The 18,293-nt window shown below is 42.3% G+C and overlaps 1 protein-coding gene across 3 annotated transcripts in view; it reads right to left on the bottom strand.

The window, feature by feature from the left end:
• GRIA3 (glutamate ionotropic receptor AMPA type subunit 3) overlaps positions 1–14,220 on the bottom strand; it is a 146,137-nt gene extending 131,917 nt beyond the window's left edge. For 2 of the 3 annotated variants that reach the window (XM_061358092.1, XM_061358093.1), the window contains exons 1-2: positions 13,885–14,219; positions 12,894–13,052 (exon numbers count right to left, since the gene is read on the bottom strand). In XM_061358092.1, the coding sequence (XP_061214076.1) occupies positions 12,894–13,052; positions 13,885–13,984 (259 nt within the window). In that variant the 5' untranslated portion in view covers positions 13,985–14,219. Of the gene's footprint in view, positions 1–12,893; positions 13,053–13,884 lie in introns of all 3 variants that reach the window. The other variant, XR_009726233.1, reaches the window with a different exon arrangement.
• Between the last annotated feature and the right edge of the window lie 4,073 nt (positions 14,221–18,293).

Raw genomic sequence — 18,293 nt, 5'->3', positions numbered from 1 at the left:
CAAAAATAAACAGCTTGAGAGGAATGAATGATCTCTGTGGTTATCTATAAATAATACTAATCTCAGCCATTTGTTTTAGGGGGTTATCAATGGGAGCTGCAAAGTCTCATATCAGTGCTAAAGGCATGGCAGGCTTCAAGAATCTAATGCTGAAGAATTACACTGCTGGCTTTTCATTCACCCAGTTACTGTATTTACACACAGGCTCTTCCGAAAGCACCGGAATCCCTCCAGTGTTACAGCAGTTCCAGCTCTGCAGGGAACTCACACGATCCCAAGGATTTGTAACCATTTCAAAATCAAACTGGATTCAAACAAAGCTCCAGTGACCTGAGTAAACCTACCCTGGGAATAACTAATGTCACTTCTGAGAAACGTGAGCAACTTTGGGATTTTTAACTGCTCAATTCTCCAAAGAAACTCCATCTGACGAGCTCGAGACAAGTGCCCAAGACCTCTGCATAGACTATTGAGCAGGTAGCAACACTGTGTACATACATTCAGGTAACCAAACCGCTGGGCCAAGTTTAAACAGTCACATTGTTCCATCTATGGCCATAAACAATCACTTTTCAGTCTTAAAGCCTGTTGCTCAGAAAATTTATATCCTGGCAATTAATCTTCAAGTTGTGGCATTACCCAACTTAACAAGCTTATTGCTGGTATGATGTGAAGGACGATCAGCACACCCAGCCCCACCAAGGAAGCATTTCAGTGGGATGTCTCTAGCATAATGGCCAACAGCAAAACGATTAATGGCACCAACTTCTTCAGAAAGAGAACAGTCACTTTCCAGTGGACAAACAGTGGAGCTCACAACTCAGCTGGTGCCTTTACACCTCTGGGAAATGAGACAGGCTGTGGTGTGGAAGTTGCCTTTGCAAACAGAAAGTCATCGGATGGTTTAAAATGAATTATACTGTTAAACTGTCTGTAGGACATTCATAAGGAAAATCCAGCTTTTAAGAATGGGTGGATTTATCAAGCTGCAGATCTTTAAAATATTGATGATCAAAGCAATAAAGTAACTACTTTTTATTCTATACTGTCAATAAATCTCTACATACTTGAACTGTAATCATCACAGCACAACATAAGAGACTTCTTCCAGAGATTTAACGTTGGACTTAGTCAGAAAAAACACCCCAAACAAACTCGGTAGGAGGAGAGCTAAACTGGTAAAATAAAACCTCTCACTTTCAGGTAAATGATTAGGTAGCAATGAACCCTGCTATTAACCTGAAGTCTATAATGAGAGCTTAAATGAACAGTTCTAAATGGACGCAGGCCTTTGTAAGGGAGCCGCACTCCTGCAGTTGGCACTAATTGACCCTTTTGCTGGCAGGCTCAGTGGTGAAGGCAGGCACCAGTGGCTCAATTTCAGGCCCCTCTCTGTCATGCAGAACAAAGTCACAGTCCTGATTACCCAGGAGGTTTCATCTTAATGTTTTACACTTCTATAGCACCTTTCATCCAGGAATGAGGCAGGCAGGATAGCAGGGGAGAATCTTAAACTGCTATAGCCTTTCCCACATCCATTTTGCAAGAGGAGGTCTCCTGTCTTTGGAGCTTTCCAATGCTTTTTGCAAGACTACTCCACATACACTGAATTACACAGCTGAATCTCTGAGAAACTGAAATGACAGTTTCATATTTCACACATAACTTCACCCAAGCTTCTTGAAAACACAATTAATAATCAATTCTGATTAAGTCATTTCCAACAAGATTTTAATCCCCTTATAGTGAATGTTGCAACAGACTGAATTCAAGCCAGCATACACAGGACATACACAGGGCTGACAGAAGCATTTTTAGAGACCACATAGTAGAAAGGAGGAGTCATATTAATCCTGATTGCAATTTTTTCCAGAAAAATGCCATTTTTAAATTCATGTGGAGATCCTGATTAAGGCAGATTATTCCAGAGCAGCAGATTCTGGAATCAGCTAACAAAATTCTTATTAACACAGGGAATCTCCAGACATTGCAAAGGAAGCATAGTATCTTTTCAGAAAAGCCCACAAGGAAAATGTACTTTAATATCAAACTGTATCCTCCTGCGTATGCAGATTGCTTCAAATCTCAAATGCATCTTATGTGAAACAGGGGCTAGCACTGCAGAACACCACAATAAGAATTGAAGACAGGAAGTGCAGATAATTTATCTGAATAAACCTTCCAGAAGATTAACTGATTTATGTTGATACTCATCCAAGCTGGAACCTGACCAGGTTGCAGGAGTTAGCAGCATCACAACCCATGATAGGTTGCCTATTCATTAAAAATAGCAGGGTGTTTTTGCAGATGAAAATAGGTTCAAATGTTAGCTTTATGCTTCAGCCAAAATACCCCGTTTTGCCATATATCTGTTCTTGAATTACCTCTAGAGCGACTCAGAAAAAGGTGTAGTGTTTTGTAATCAGTCATCATGCAAGCACATAAGAGACACAATGAGTTAAATTTCACGAATGAGTCTATGGTCTTTAATGCCACACAGCCTCTCTTCATACAAGAACTGCAAAATCCATAAACTGGTGCATAGGGAGAAAAGTAGTGAAAGGTTCACAGCTACTAAAATACATATATGGGGGAAAGGAAAAAGAGACATTAAAATCTGAAAGTAGAGAAGGTATAGGTGACTCCTGCTAAAAGCAAAGTCAGCACTTTCCACTCGAGACTGCTTGATTTACACCATTTTCTTTCAACTGGAAAACAAAATCTTTCCTTGGCAGATTCTGCACTACAGTCTATTACAGATACTTTTGAGATACCCAGCATCATCTATAAAGGGACACTTATTACTGCTGAACGTGAATATCTTGTTAAATTTCCCAAAGTTCCAAGAGGAAATATGTGCAATACTACACAAGGGTGTATTCAGTTAGCTGTTGAAGTCAAGAGCCTGGACAACCTGGGTAGTCCTGGAGTAGAGGTATGCTACTGATTAAAATGCTCCGAGTCTCCCTCCAAGAATTCATTGCCTGTCCTGGACCCACGTCCCCCACTTAGCCAGAGGCTTAAAGCCAGGAATACCCCATGAGGAACCACTCTTTTTTTACCCTTTACAGGGTTCACTCCTTCACCTCCCTCCAGAGCTACTCCAAATTTACCCTGGTGTAAATCATATTACAGCAAGACTCCATTATGTATCTTGATTGCCCCTATTTATCTAATGGGATACAAAGAGACTGCTTTTTGCGTTCTGTTAGGGTAGAATAATGAAGCACTAAAACATCTAGGTCCCAGTGGTCACTGCAGATATGCCCAAGTATCACTGCATGAAATTTCTTTTTCTGTTACACAGTACAAAACAAGTGGCAGTAAAGTACATCTGGTGCATATGAATGCACACCTCTGAAACAGGATGTTGTGGCTGTAGAAACCATCACTACATTTACTACGCTCTGCATGCAGTAAAGCTACGCTGATTCATGCTTTAAACAAGGCAATTTCTGCACCTGGAGCGCCAAACTGCAGCAGTGGAAAACTTCAGGAGGGTTAACTAGTATCATTTTGATCAATTTTGGGCTTATCTCCCTGCCTCTCCGGGTAATAAAGTAAGTTGCCTGTAGATGGTGTGGAAAGACATGCTATACATACTTCAACTGACAAAAACTATCTATCCATAAAATCCATCACAAGCAGCTTGAACTCTATCCCCTGAAAAAACCTAGACAGCTTCTTCCAAACATACACTTCTTTTTTCCACATCTATCATCTATATGTCATTATAAAAATAGGACAGAACAGGTGTTTTTACACTGAAAAAGACTGATTCTTGTTTGCAGAAACATCCTGCTAACTGGGATAAGCTTCACCAAATTGTTTCAGTCAAGAATAAAATGTACAACCTCCAAAACCCATCATTTCCAAAACAAAATACTTGGCTTCAACTGAATCTGAGTCAACAGTCTGAAGTCTGAAACTATTTTAAAAGCTTTTATTTTTAATTCTCCAACTTTTTGGTTGATCCCAAGCTAATCTTTAAAACCTTTTTGGAACAACATCTGAATTGAAAAAATTAGCAAGTTGCACAGCTCCCATCCTTTTCAATCACGTGTTTTTGAAGTCATGCAGGATGACATTCTGGGATGAACAATGGTTCTATGGAGGAACTTGGTCTGAGTTGGCCAAGGAATATAAATACTACCACTGGTCATGAGGATCACTCTGCTGATGTGGCCAAAATAGGAAAGAAATAGGATTAGGTGGCACAGGACACCTCTGTAATTTTATTCTCTTTAGTATTATTTTATATTCATCAAGAAATGATATGGAAATAGGCACAAAAAGCAATGTTTTAAAAAGGAATTCAAAGTAGGATAGCAGGTACTATGCTGACTGCTCACTCATTCAGCATTTCATTAGGTCCAACTCCTTTTGACATCCTCCGCAATGGTAGTAAAGCACCCTAGAGATGCTCCCTGGCTGCATAAAAACTAGAGAAAGATGGTTGAGTAAATTAAACTTGCTAGACAATTTAGAATTCCCGTAACAGTTTTGATTCAATTCAGGGTTAGACCCTAGGTCAGTCCTTTGCAGATCAATGGATTCTAATTAGCTCTCATCTAACTGCTGGAAAAAAAGAAGGCACATGAACTTGAGTTTTCTAACCATCAGACTTCATTAGAATTCAAACTTGGGGACACAAGTGGTAAAGCCTCTGAAGACAAAAACCCTGCAGTCAGTAAAAACCATTATCTCACCATGTTTTCTTGTAGAGAAGTTTTGGACAGTTCATCACCTGAAAAAACTTATCAATTACCAATTCTTCCCAAGCCATCTCTCCCCCTGCACTTCCCCGCAGAAGAAAAACACAACAACAACCAGCAAAAAGTTTTAAGGACTTGAGCATACACAGCAGGGTACAGAAACCAACTGGGATGTGTGTCATGATGCACCAATTCTGTAATTCATAAAACCCAATCCATATTCCCTAAGTGGGCTGCAGCACCTATTTCAGACTAAGATCTCTGAAATGGGTATCAGACATGGAAATCCTGGAAGGCACCAGCCCTGAAATGCAGTGCTGTACATCTGGAAAAGCTGGCAGCTGTGAGGTACTGATTACATTATATCATGTTCTGTAGACCTCACTGGGAGAAATGAACAGGCACCACCACATCAAGACAGCTTCTTCTCCTATGGCTCAAATAAGAAGTCCGAGCATGGGTCAGGTGGGCAAGTTGGGCATATCCTGTGCTGTAGAAGAAAGGACCATACTTCCAATAAAGATCCAGGATGTGCAGGAGATAAAGAACTTTTGAATAATGAACTTACTTCCTTTCCCGCAGCTTTGCTTATTTCAGGTAAAGAGCGGAAAATTTCTCCTTTATCAAGTGATAGATGGGCTTGCTGTACAGCTGTGACACACGTTCTCCCAGGTCCACCAGTGGGAATGTACATCTTCTTCTGACAAGGACAGCTAATTAGCAAGTGCTTATTTCAATTAATTTTTCAGAAGCATGAAGAGTAGGCTGAGTTTTGGTGGGGGGTTGTTTAGCTTTTGGGTTTGGTTTTGGCTTTTTTTGTTGTTGTTTTAGGAAGGGAAGTGGAAGAAGTGATCAGTAAAATGAAAAAGATGCTGTTAGACAAAGCTCTCCAAGTTTTTCACTGCAAACAGCCCCACATTACTGTCTGATAAGGGTAAATTTGTATTACCCTTGTATGAGAGATAACAAAATGGCACTACCAAAAGTACAAACTGACTTACTCCAAATCATGCTAAGAGCCACCAGAAGACTCCACAATTGCCCAGGTTCAGTCCCTTTACCACATGGGCTGGGCCCAAATGCTTGTTTGCATATAAATAAAACTACTGATGGTGAAATCAGCAAGCACTGTTTTATACTTAAGTCCAGGAGAAAAAGCTGGGAAAAGAATGAAGTATGCATGGAATGACGTAAGTATGCATGGACTGCGTACCATCAGAGTGTAGGTACTTCTCCCAGATACCTGCGTATCTTATTAAAGACAGTTTTTGTATTGGAGAGGATTCAAGACAATAAAGTAACCATGCAGCCCTGCATTTGTATTCTAATTCTTTATCAAAATTTCAAACGCCACCTTTGAATAAACTCCAACAAATACAACCCCAACACAAGGGCAGGACCAAGCATCCAAAGGCAATCACGTAACTTACAAGTGGTCACAAAGGGAATACTTTGTAAATTCTGTTTGAAAAAAAACAAACCAAAACCAGCAAACAAACAGAAAACTTTCAGCATATCAGCATATCTGAAGCATCCAGTCTAGCAAAGTAATTACATACTAGTAATCAGATAGGCCACTCCATTCCAGCAGAAAAGTCCTCACCTCAGCTATCATCCACCTCTAGGAAAGCAATTCACCCTTTCTGCAAGTGTCTGGGCAAGTTATCCGCAGCACAGCATCCCTGCAGGTTGATCCTCATGCATAAGGGTTTCCACACCTCCTGTGCAGTGTACGTGTAGGGGCTGCACGGTGCACTCACTATTTTAGAAGTGGTTATGATGATAAAAGAGATCCAGTGTCTCAGACACCACAAGGATATGCACGAACAACTGCTAGGTGGATTCATTCACATAACTGGTTCCTCCATTTACTTTTCCTCTTTACACAGAAACCTAATCACCTGTTTCTCTCTTGCTGTGTACATATGATAGTTTTAGCCCTAATAATTGCATTATTACTGCATTATTATAATATATTATAATTATTATAATAATTACATTGTTAAGATCAACTAAAAGGCATGCACCTCTGGATCTTTCACATATAACAACAAACTGATAAATGAACTCTGCATTTCTGGTACTACACAAATATCTGCAAACTCCTCGATACAGTCAGGCCAGAGCACACACTGTGAAGCTATGTGATAAATATTACTACCCACACTACAATGATTACAAACAGCCAAATGTGAGTGTCTACTTTGAAGCCTTCCATCAGCACATGAAAAGCTTCAAGTTTATTTCAAGTTTGAGGTTTCTAGGGCAGCTGATATTCTGGAGATCAACAATAACATAAAGCAGGTGATATAACATAGGGAAGCACGTCTCTGCCTCTGACAGGAAACGTAACACACACATTTAGAAGAAAAAGAATCCCTGCAGATGAAATCTGGAAACAGTTTCACTGGTGATCATCACAGTTTCACAGACACTTGCTAGATCTAGATCAATCATTTTTATATTCCTATTTTTAGACTGCCATATTGATCCAGTGGAGGTAAAAGACCCTGGATAGCAGAACTCATAACAATAGGCACAGAGATTTTGGCTGCCTTTTGAGTTCTCTTAAAAATGGAGCCATGGACTTCCAGTGATTTGTACTTCACAGCAGCATAGAAAGTACTGATCTTAGGTTGCAACTTAAATGCCAAATACAAATTCAACATAAGCATCTTAATCACAATAAATGAATACGACTTTTTCATTATATTGTTTGGCTTGGTTTGAAACTGAACTATGAAACCAAACTGTTACTGCTTTAAAAATAACATATTCTAAAGCATTTTAAGGACACCTGACTAAATCAAAATTAGCATTCCAAAATCAGTAATGACAAAATATGTACTTTAAATGGAAAAATGTTAAATCACTGGATTGCGAAAATAAAGAATCTATTAAAGATACATCAGCTCCCTCATTTCACACCTTCTTGCGTAACAGTCCTACACTTGCACTAAGAAGGCCTCCCACCTCCCAGACACTGAACACCATGAACCAGAGGAAAGAAACCCACTGTTCTCTGTGGCTCTTGGACAAGATCCCAAGGCAGCCTTCAACAAAACTGTGGGGTTTTGTTGTTGTTAAAAGCTACTGTAACAGGCTTGTTTCCCATCATGGTATCTCCATTTCCTCCCAGAGATAAACTACAGCTGCTACACATTTTATTGGAATGTGTAGCTAATCGGTAGCTCTCCAGCTCATGCCAATAGTCTCATGGGTCCCCAGGCCCAGTGTTCTACTGGAAAAGTGAACAATTTCATCTATAGATCTGCACAAAATTTCCCTGAAACTGAACAACTGAATGGTGCTCTTCATCATGCCTAATTCTTCATTCATTTGGTGAATTCAAAGTTTCTCATAGAAGTGTCCAAGATTTTTTTTTTCATCTACAATGTGAGTTAAATGGAACCCTAACATCTAAGTGGTATGTAAATGCTATGCATACAGCAAAGGTGGAGAGAAAGAAGAGTCAACTTATTTTAAAATTAAGAAATAATAAAACATACTTGAAAGCTGTATGGGTCCTTCTACTAACAGAAAGATCACATTCAGCTTAATGACAAATCATCTCCTCCACCATGAAGTACAAAAAAACTTAAGTTGAAACACACCCTTCACTTTTCGACATAGCCCAATACTGCAAAAGCTTTGACCCCTAAGCTGAAGCCTGCTGATCGTCATACAGGAATAACACACAACACTTGAGCACGTTCTGCAGCATAAAAGGCATTTTCAGGGATCTGTAATGGTTTGTGTAGAAAGCCCATTTCCAGGTGTTCTACCCCAGGATGCTTGGAGAAACTACAGTGCATTCCTTACCATGAGAGTGAGGCATCTACCCTACGGTCTCTACTCACACAAAACCACCAGTACATGGCTGAAACTTGGCAAGACTCTAGCGAGACATGCTTATGCTTTTGGCAGAAGGGAGCTGACCACTTTCAGCATCTGTGTCTTTTGCCAGCTGGCCAAAGAGCATACAGATGCAAGGGAAGCAAGTATCTGCCCACTAGCAAAAATAAATGCTGAGTAGCACCTAAAGAAAAAGTGTGTGTGTGTGCATATGTGTAAGTATTCAGATGTATATATTTATTTATATATGCGCACCTGTGCTTTGGAAAAGGGAGTAATACAGTTAAAGAGGAAAAAAATTGCCTGCTACTAGTCCTGCGGTATCATTCTCTGCAATGCTCTCTAACAACAATCAGTCACTTTTTCTACTAAAACCTTCTAAGTTGTATTTCAAAGATTAAACACAAGGACTGCAAGGATGCTAAAGAAAAATTTCCTAACAGAGTCTAAAGTCAGACCCCTTTAAAAAGCATGCACTTACAAGATTTTAGCAACTTAAAATAAGTGTATCATTCTATCTTCTTTTTTTTGTCTCTTAAAGAACGAGTGCCTGTGTTAAAAACACTACATATCATCATTTGGTAAAACACAAAAAGCCTTCTGGGTTCAGAAGATACATGAGAAATGACTCAGAAAAATTGCCAGGACAAGAATCTGCAGCTGATAGGTTAGCCGAGAGAGGGAATCTGCCTGTAGATTAATTAGATTCTGCAATCACAGCCCCTTTTCACCCATACACATCCCACCACTATCATTACATGATCAACAGATTTTAATGAAAACTAATGCTTTATTTTGAGAAATTCCAGCAGGACTATGTAGAAGGTTGACTTTCCTACATATTTCTTGAAAACTGTACATATCACAAGTGCACGTTTGTTGGCTGTAAAGGTGTACAACAGCAATTTTTTGCAATGACAGTGCAGAGAGGGAATATGAGATCTGTGTGCTAATGAGCTGACACTGCAGAGGCTAGAGCAGTGTTAGTATAGTGCACTACAAGTGCAGAGCAGAAAGACATACGTGGGTTATTTCGAGGGAATTTGATCTGCAGAACTGCACGCATAATTCAACATTAATAATAACATCCTTTATCAGAGGTTATAAGAACAACATAAGAGATGCTCCAGTGATGAATTTATACATTTGAGTTGTTATAGTCATTCCAAAAAAGCCATCTCCCTCCCTACACGAGCTTTTTCGAAGAAAATATAACATCCACGTTTTACTTGATTTTATTCATTCACAGGTCAAGCTAACTTTTTTCCTTTCTGTTTTTCTTTCCTTGTGGCAAAAGGCTTTATATTTTCAAAGATGTAATAAATCCCCTCCCTCCCTGAGCCCACTGATAAACTTCAATTCACATTTAAATACATCAGAATTTCCATCTGTGCTTGTATTTTCTCTCTGTTAAGACATTGTACAGCTAAATAAATAGGTAAGAAGATAAATACAGAGTGGATGAATACTGTAGGCATATTTGTAAATGAAATACACAGAGAGGGGCTCCCTGTAGCAGTGAAGCAGGGAATACATGTACATAAATCAAATTATGCATAATTTAACTGAAAAAGGAATGAGAGGGAGGGGCTTAGGGCAGGAATTTTCTCTTGCTTCTAAACAAGTTTGTTCCCATGCTGGGATATTGCCAAATCAGACCTGCCTAAGGTGGGCTTTTTATCTCTGGCTCATGAGGATACTTCACAAGAGACTTTTTTTTTTCTCCTGCCTCTGGAATGCACCAGATTGCACCAACAGGGATATGCAGCTGTATGGTAAGAACATAAGTCTTTCCTGAGCAGAGCACCCCTCAATTCCTGCACACATGAACACTTACTACAGTCAACATAAATCAAAGCAAAGAATGAAAAGTATTTATGGATACTGACCAGTACAGGCCCAAGGCTCAAGCTACACATGCTACAATTTCTCCAATTTTCCTTCAGCTCCTTTACCTATTCAACCACAAAGTCAGTCACAGCCTTCCTTCTCCAGCGAAGGCAGTCAAGAGTCACTGCAGGTTCCTCTCCTATGGATCTCTGCCAATTGCAAATATTGATCAAACGGCTGTGTGACAGCTCTGGAGAAAATATATGCTTATCTCTAAGAGAAGTAAAAATGTTGTGGGAATAATTCCTTCATGGCTATGGCAGCACACTGAAATTATCTACCACTCCACTGGGAAGTGAGGATGTGATTAAGGGTACTTAGGCCACAATGTTCTACATGTTAGCCAGGTAGTGTGAGGAGCTATTAGTTCACTGTAATGCACTGATATGTAGGAGTGTTCTGACTTTCAAAGATAATTGCTTCCAGACCCAAAAAGAGCAACTGTTCTATTTTTCTTTTTATATTATTTATATTGAGCTACTGAGACCTAGATGACTGGTGACTTGGACTCACTGCATTCTTTCCCTACCACCAGTATTACCAGATGGTTGACATAGCTATAGAGAAGGTCACCTTTTCATTTTCTTCCTTCTGTTTCTTTTTTCACATCTTCTATTTTTATATAGGTTACTGTAGGTTGGTGTTCTCTGGTCTATGGTTTCTCCAGAGATTTAAGTTTTCCCAATTTTACTACACTGGTAACGTGCATTGGAACGTACAGGCCTATACTACAGAAAACCAGCTCATGTGACTAAAAATGCCACAGCTTTTATTAAGCAATGACAAAAATGACTAGGTGTCAGGTAAGAAGCGTGATGACCAAATAACACATCGCCTCTGAAGGAGTCTCTGGTTCACTTGTCTGGGGGGATCTGTGAAGCAGTGCTGCTAGAACTTTTAAAAAAACACTTAATAATTAATCGCCCAAGCAGTTTAATGTATTTAGTTTAAATCCATATAATTGATACTTAGGAAACTATGTTTGAGATACAGCCTCTTGAAGGGATTACACTGCTTGAGGATTAATAGTCTGATATTTGTTGTAAGAGCTGTTGGGGCTGGATAGGATTAGTAAAGTAAGATGCAAAATACAGACACGCTTTTACTTACCATTTTTCCACTTTACCAAATATTTTTATTGGATATTATATAATTAACCCCCCTACAAAAGTTTTAAAGGTCCTAATTCAAAGCCCTTTAAAAAGTGTAACACTGCACTAGCAAGAACCAGTCACATGGGGGATATGTTAGAATACCAATCCAAAATTTTCCAAGTTATTTCCTTGTTGAATATTTTCTAACCATCAACTTTCTCAGAAAATACCTGAAATCCTAGAAGAATAAAGTGTCTACTTGTATAGCCTTCCAATTATGCAGCATGGGACAGGAATATAAGAAATATGCTGCCCCGAAGAAAAAAAAAAAGAAGAAATATCAGATATTCAAAACATTAAATTGTTTTAAAGCAAGTTTTCTCTACTCCAATACTTGATTATTTTAGCACACTGCTTCCTCTTTGAGCATTTTATACTGTGAGTATATAAACAGGGCTCCTGTTCATAACACAAAGTTAGTACATCGCATTCAGAGTTCCTTTAGATGATGTACAGGCATATTTCTGCAAAGGGCATGCAACTACCTCACATGAAGACTCCATTCATTTTCAAAGGCTCACCATAAAACAGGTATAGAAGTGAACTTGGACGCATCAGTACACCAAGCGCTCAAGAATTACTATTGCTAAAGGAATGCTTTTTTAAATGCAGAACATGCACCAGCCTTTCAGAAAGCGATTTCACATTTTAACACCACATTAACACTACTCAAAGTTCTATTTTACTTCCGTTAATAAAGACTCAAATCCTATGTATGTACTGCTTGTGCAGAGCTATTTCTCATAACGCTAAATGTTCTGGTTCCATTTTCTCTCCCCTCTGCTCTAACAGTATTTGTCAGTTTACAATTGTCTCAGCTTTTAACAGGACTCTCACTGTAAGAAAATAACCCAGTATTTCAGGGTAGAGAAGGCAAGTAAGCCCCTCTACCATGTCCCCTCAAGGTCACTTCTAAGCAGCTGGTTTTGTTTTATTTGAAATCATGCTGTTTCACACAGCTAGGTTGTAGCCTCAACAGAAAAGGGATGTTAATTCAGCAGCAATTCATTGATCACAGCTAAACAGCGCTGCTATATAAATAAGATGGTTGTTTCTCTGGAAAACAAAACTAAAAGGGTGAAAAGAAGTGGTGAGAGAACTTTCTCTAAGGTATTATTCAACCATATAAAGCTGCAAATCTACTAAACATCATGCCAGTACACACATTTGTTGCATTATTTTGTATGAACAAGAAAGCCAGGCTATCCGGGAGAAAATGAATGCAAGGATAGGTAACAAATAAATACATATATATATTTTAAAGCATGTATTTACTTACAAGCATTTGTCACTGAAAAACTGTTGGAAGAGTCCAAGTGATCTACATGATAGTTCAAATGGAAGGGCTTTTCTGTGGTATTTTGGTTTGTGTTGTATAACTGCACAGCAAACCGAAATGCACTGTGCTCCTGAACAGTGTTCCTCATGAAAAGTCCACCTAGGATTGAAAACAAACCAAAACAAAACAAAATGGTATTTCAGAACCAATTTTGAGGAGAAACAGTGGCAATAGGTCTCATTTGCATACCGCACATCTCATGAAAGAACGAGCAGGAGCAGGCTGAGCCTGAGCACATAATTCTGACAGAGCACGTACATGAAATACGTACTCCGAGTCCAAAGTTAAGCTTTTAAAGCCATACACCACATCCAGGTGCCCCCGGAGCGATCCGGAGTCACCGGGAGCTGCAGGCGCACCTTTAACACCCGACCACTGCCACAGGATGCCCGCACGCCGATTTAAGAGTCCAACTCGGGGAACTGTGCTCCTAAATTACCCCCAGACTACCCAAATAACGTCTCTGTAGAGTTATGGGCTAAGGACACGGGTGGCGTGGCAAACGTGCGGCTTTAAGCGGTCTGGTGGAGAACAGGCAGAGCTGAGCGCTGCTCCGGTGGAGGTGCAGGGGAAAGTCCCCCGTACCACCCGGGCGCCCCAGCCTCACAGCTCCACCGGCCCCGGGATCAGGGCACGCCGTTGCAGACAGGCGCCGTGATTTCCTCACGTTGTTTGCTACACGGGATGCGCTGCTTCAGGGCGCGATTCCGCATGAGCACGGACCGCATCCTCAGCCGCTCTGAGGGGAGCGGACAGCGCGGCCGCCCGCTGCCGCAGCCCGGGCATCGCTTCTGCTTCTCGCTCGCAACGACGGGCAGGACCCGGAGCGGGGCTGGCCCCGGAGCTGCACCCCCGCTCCCCTCCACACAACTTCCCCTCGGCTGCAGGGGGGGAGAAAGCCGCGGGTCGCGGTGCCGCGGCGGGCGCTTACCGATACTGATGGTGTTGGGGAACCCTGCCAGAGCCTTCCCCAGCAGCCCCGCCAGCAGCAGCAGGAGGGTCCGGGGCACGCTCTGCCCCATTTTCTTCATCCCCTGCGGTTCAGCCCCTAAAACGAAATTGGCGGCACAGGCATGGGCGCAACTGGAGACTCGGAGTAGTGTCAATGGTGGTGGCGATGCTGGCGGAGGTAGTAGGAGGGTGGTCCCCCTCCTTCCTTCCTTTCTTTTATTTTTTTTCCTTCCCCAAATCCCTCTCCTGTTGTCTTCACCCCAGCCGGGGAGGGCTCATTGGCTGCGAGATTGCTTTCTCCCCCCCAGTCTCCAGCAGCGCCCCCCCCCCAGCGCAAGGACTTCCCCCAAAGATGGTGGGTAGCGGAGCCGGCGAGGGTGCTCCGCCCGGGCCGGGCGGGGGTTATCGATCAAACTTGGCGTGAGGCGGGCTGGCAGCCGCTCCGCTCCGCTCAGCCCGCCCAGCCCCGGCGCTGGCGTCTCCCGGCCGCGGCGGAGCTCGGGGCTGCGGGCGGAGGGAGCTCACCGGCCTCACGTGGGCCGGCCCGCGGGCTGCATCTGGCCCCTTTAAAGCTGCATCGCCCCGGTGCTGTCTCTGTGTGTGTGTCTGTGTGTGTGAGTGCGCGGTGCGTGCGCCTGTCTGCCGCCGGGGGAGGGGCGGGAGCAGCCGGAGGCAGGCGGCGGTGTGAGGGGATGCGGTCGGGGTCCTGCCCAGGGCCGGGCAAGGCGGGCGGTGCGGGAGCCTTAGGGCAGGGATCCGGAAGGCGGCAGAGGCGCCTCGGTCAGGGGCGAGAGGCCGGGTGAGGGCTCGGGCGGCCCAGTGCCGCCGGGCCTGCCGCTCGGCTGATGGAGGACGGCGGCCGCGGTGCGGGGCAGACGGGGGAGAGGGCTGGCGGGGAATCGGGAGCGCGGGGCTGTCGGAGGGGGGGCTGGAAGGGTCACAGGGCAGCCAGAAGAGGCGACGCGCTTTCCCAGAGGGGCTGCCTGGGCTCTCCCCATCCCTCTGCCGGTGCCAACACCTGAGGGAAGAGGCTCCCGCATTCATCCGCCTACGTTGCCATGAAGTGGAGAAAGACAAGGAAGAGTTCATCCCACGCAAGGGAATATTAGGTTCCTTCCCTATCTCCTCTAAAGGAAGGAAATCCGACAAATTCTCCCTCTCTGGGAGACATCCCTGCCAGATGCTGTGCTGCCCCAGCCCAGAGCACAAAGCATGGCTCACCCAGAGTAGGCTGGTGGTGGGTGTTGGACACCGCAATTCTTCGCTATCCACTTGGCTGAGCACCAACCTTTATGTGACCCTGACCTGCACATCTGTAGGGAGCTATTGTGCTTCTGCTTGAAGCTGAGTTCTCTGAGGGCTTGATCCTGTACCTGTCTCCTTGACACCCCACTAATGGATCCTGTAGCTCTTTTCTCTTTTTGCTGCTTTGAGACTCATAAAACTGTACAAAATGGGGATAGAAAATTGGTACTAGGCTGTCTAGTCCACCCACCAGGGAAGGTTGTTCTTCACTTACTCTTTCCTTTTCCTCTGCTTTCAGCAGGTTACTTTCCCTATAAACTACTCTGTGCTCCCCTTCCCTTACACCCCCCTCACCCCCCCTTAACCTCAGGCCCTGGTGTTCAGTTGAGTTAGGGATAATACCAAAAGCAGTTGGCTTTGCATTTGCGAAATAATCAACCAGTGCCACTGGCTGTAGCGTGGGAAAGGTGGCATGTTCCTGCTAATGTGCTAGTGACTAAACATCAGATTCAAACCCCTGCTCTTCAAGGAAGCCAGAGCACAGGTGAAGAACAGGACATCATGCAGGAAGAGGACATTCACGATGCAGGAGCATAACATATATGATTCCTACTTGCTCCTAGGTGCATGCACTGATTGCTACATGTTGTGTTCTTTATGAAAATCATGCCCAGAAGATGGAGTCTAATCCAGTTCAGGCAGGGGCAGGCATCAGCCTGCAGGGTGGCTGGTAACATCCCTTGTTAGGATTGAGATAGCAGTTGTCACTTTGTCTCTACTTAAAGAAACGGTTATCTGTATGGATAGGTGGGATATGAAGTCCATCTTTGTACATATAGCACTCCACTAATATTACCAACGAACTCTTGTAAACATCCCCATGAAGCATGACTGTACTGTTTTACAGATGTGAAAATTTAAAAATCAAGGGAAGCAATAGGCCCAGCCCACCTAAACAGAATTAAGGTCATGAGCAGCAGCCCAGTTTAACTGTAGAGCACTCTCTCAAACGTCCTAAGATAAGCATAGCAGGCCTGAAAGCTACAGACAGGTACCTGAAGTTTAGACATTGAAGATAGTTCTGAAAATCAAGTTCCTATCAGCAAATAATTTCTCTTTCTGTTTGCAAACTACTTACATTTCCTGATTCTACTCACCTCCAGCCCATTTCTAACACATTCTCTATGAAGTCCTGCTGTCCTGGCTTTTGTGTCCTTTCCTAGTGGCCCTGCTTTCTTCCTGTTTACTTGCTCTCACAAACTTTTCTCCATCCCTGCTGCTGTGTACTCCAGGCTGAGTGCTACCTGCCACAGTTGTTTAACATTATGGATGTTAGAACAAGAGAAGAGAGAAAATATCTGTGAATGAAGGTGGCTTGTGTCAGAATCTCATTTTCATACACAGCCAGTAGGGTGGGTACCTCATCTCAAATAAAATGGTGCTTCACAGCCTCATCTCAAATTGGAGAGGCTCATTATAATCCAAAATATATCTGTACTAAGAGACAAATAGATTTTCATTACCACCCACATTTTTCTTCACGAGGCCCCTAATACATTGTTATTAGCATTTTCAATATGCACATTGCTTTTTTGCTTAGGCAATTACTCTCACGGTACTATTCGCAGATACAAATGGAACAGCAGCGGTCCCATACAGGTTTTGAGAAACCCAAAGAGACCCCATTCCAGTTTGTCTTTCTTAAAGCAAACCCAGTGTGTCCTAGGACTAAACCAATAGGGGATTAGTTGGCTTTATTTGGATATTAATACCATGCAAGTAGCTTGTATACTTTCCTAGGGATGCTCAGTGCCTTGAGTTAATGAGTGCCATGGTAACCAAGGTCATACTAGATGCTTTCCCAAACCTCCCTTACTAAATACAACCAAAATTTTGCAGGATAATCAGAGCTTCATGTTTAGATGGTTCACAGTGTTCCAGGACAGTAGGGGATTCTGTGTACTATCTACCTGAGAAGGAGGTACTGGTTTATAATTAGCTAATGTGTCCTCATTGTAATGTCTAATAGTGGATTAGAAAAATGCTATGGAATTTGGGACACTCTTCTCACTGAGCTTTCTGATTTTACAAGGTTAAACCCATAGTGTTAGCATAAAGCCATGGCAAAATCTACACTGGGATTTTGTGGCTTAAGCTTCACCCTAACTGGACTGCATTTATCACTTTTGTCATTTCTTTTTCTAATTGCAAGAGAGAAGGTCAGGCAGTGAGTTTCACAGTTGTGCTTCTCATAATACCAACCATAACAGGTTAGAATTGCCAACAAATGTATTACCAATTGTGTCTTACAGCCTTTCCTTTTTTCTTTTCTAAATTGGTTTTCTTCATAAAAACAAAGGACACACAACTGAACTTTCTGTTAGTGTCAGCATTTAGATTAGCTAAACTGATTAATTCTACCATAGACACTTAACAGACAGAGTGATAGTGGGGAGAGACAGAAGCAAGATGAGAAGGGAGAAGATGAAACTACAGATAGGAGGAGTCAAGGGGAATGTTGGTGTCAAAAGAGGGAAGATGAATACGGACATAACAGCTTCATATATTTTAGAAAAGAGGTCAAAAGGACATCTACTTCAAATGTGATTATGTTCTGAGTGGGCATAGAAGAAACTATAGAAACTCTCCTGTTTACCTTTCATTACCGTGCAATAACAAAGACATAAAATGAAATGAAAAGGCAGCAGAGAGAGACAGTTTAAGAGAAATATTCTGCTATGCAGTTTATAGCTAATCTATAAAGCTGTCTTCTACACAGCACTGTTGGCAAAAATAATTGTTTTTAAAAGTTTCAAGTTTTATGTGAATTAGCAGATTAAATGCATTAGACTAACTAGTAAAAAGCTTTTGGGATTAATATTAAAAAGTCATAGAAAAATGTATCTCCTGAATGGCTCAGAAAAGATCAATTCTTCTTATGCATAATGAGAGCTTCCAGTATGTCTGAAGTTCTCTGACAGTTTTTATACTGGTCAGCATTAGAGACAGGATAGGAAACTACCTGAATCACTGATTTGTTACTCATTTTTGCTAAGAACAGTTAACGGGTGAAATCCTGGGACCACAGTAATGCATAGTAGGTTTATTGCCATCCAAGCTAGGATTTTACCCAACACATCCTGG

Source organism: Neopsephotus bourkii, unplaced genomic scaffold (assembly GCF_033783945.1).
Source record: "Neopsephotus bourkii isolate Nb327-2 ecotype Australia unplaced genomic scaffold, CSIRO-AGI_Nbou_v1 NB_936, whole genome shotgun sequence".
NCBI lineage: Eukaryota > Metazoa > Chordata > Aves > Psittaciformes > Psittacidae > Neopsephotus > Neopsephotus bourkii.
The sequence above is the reverse complement of the archived record's forward strand: the minus strand, read 5'-3'. Positions and strand labels throughout refer to the sequence as shown.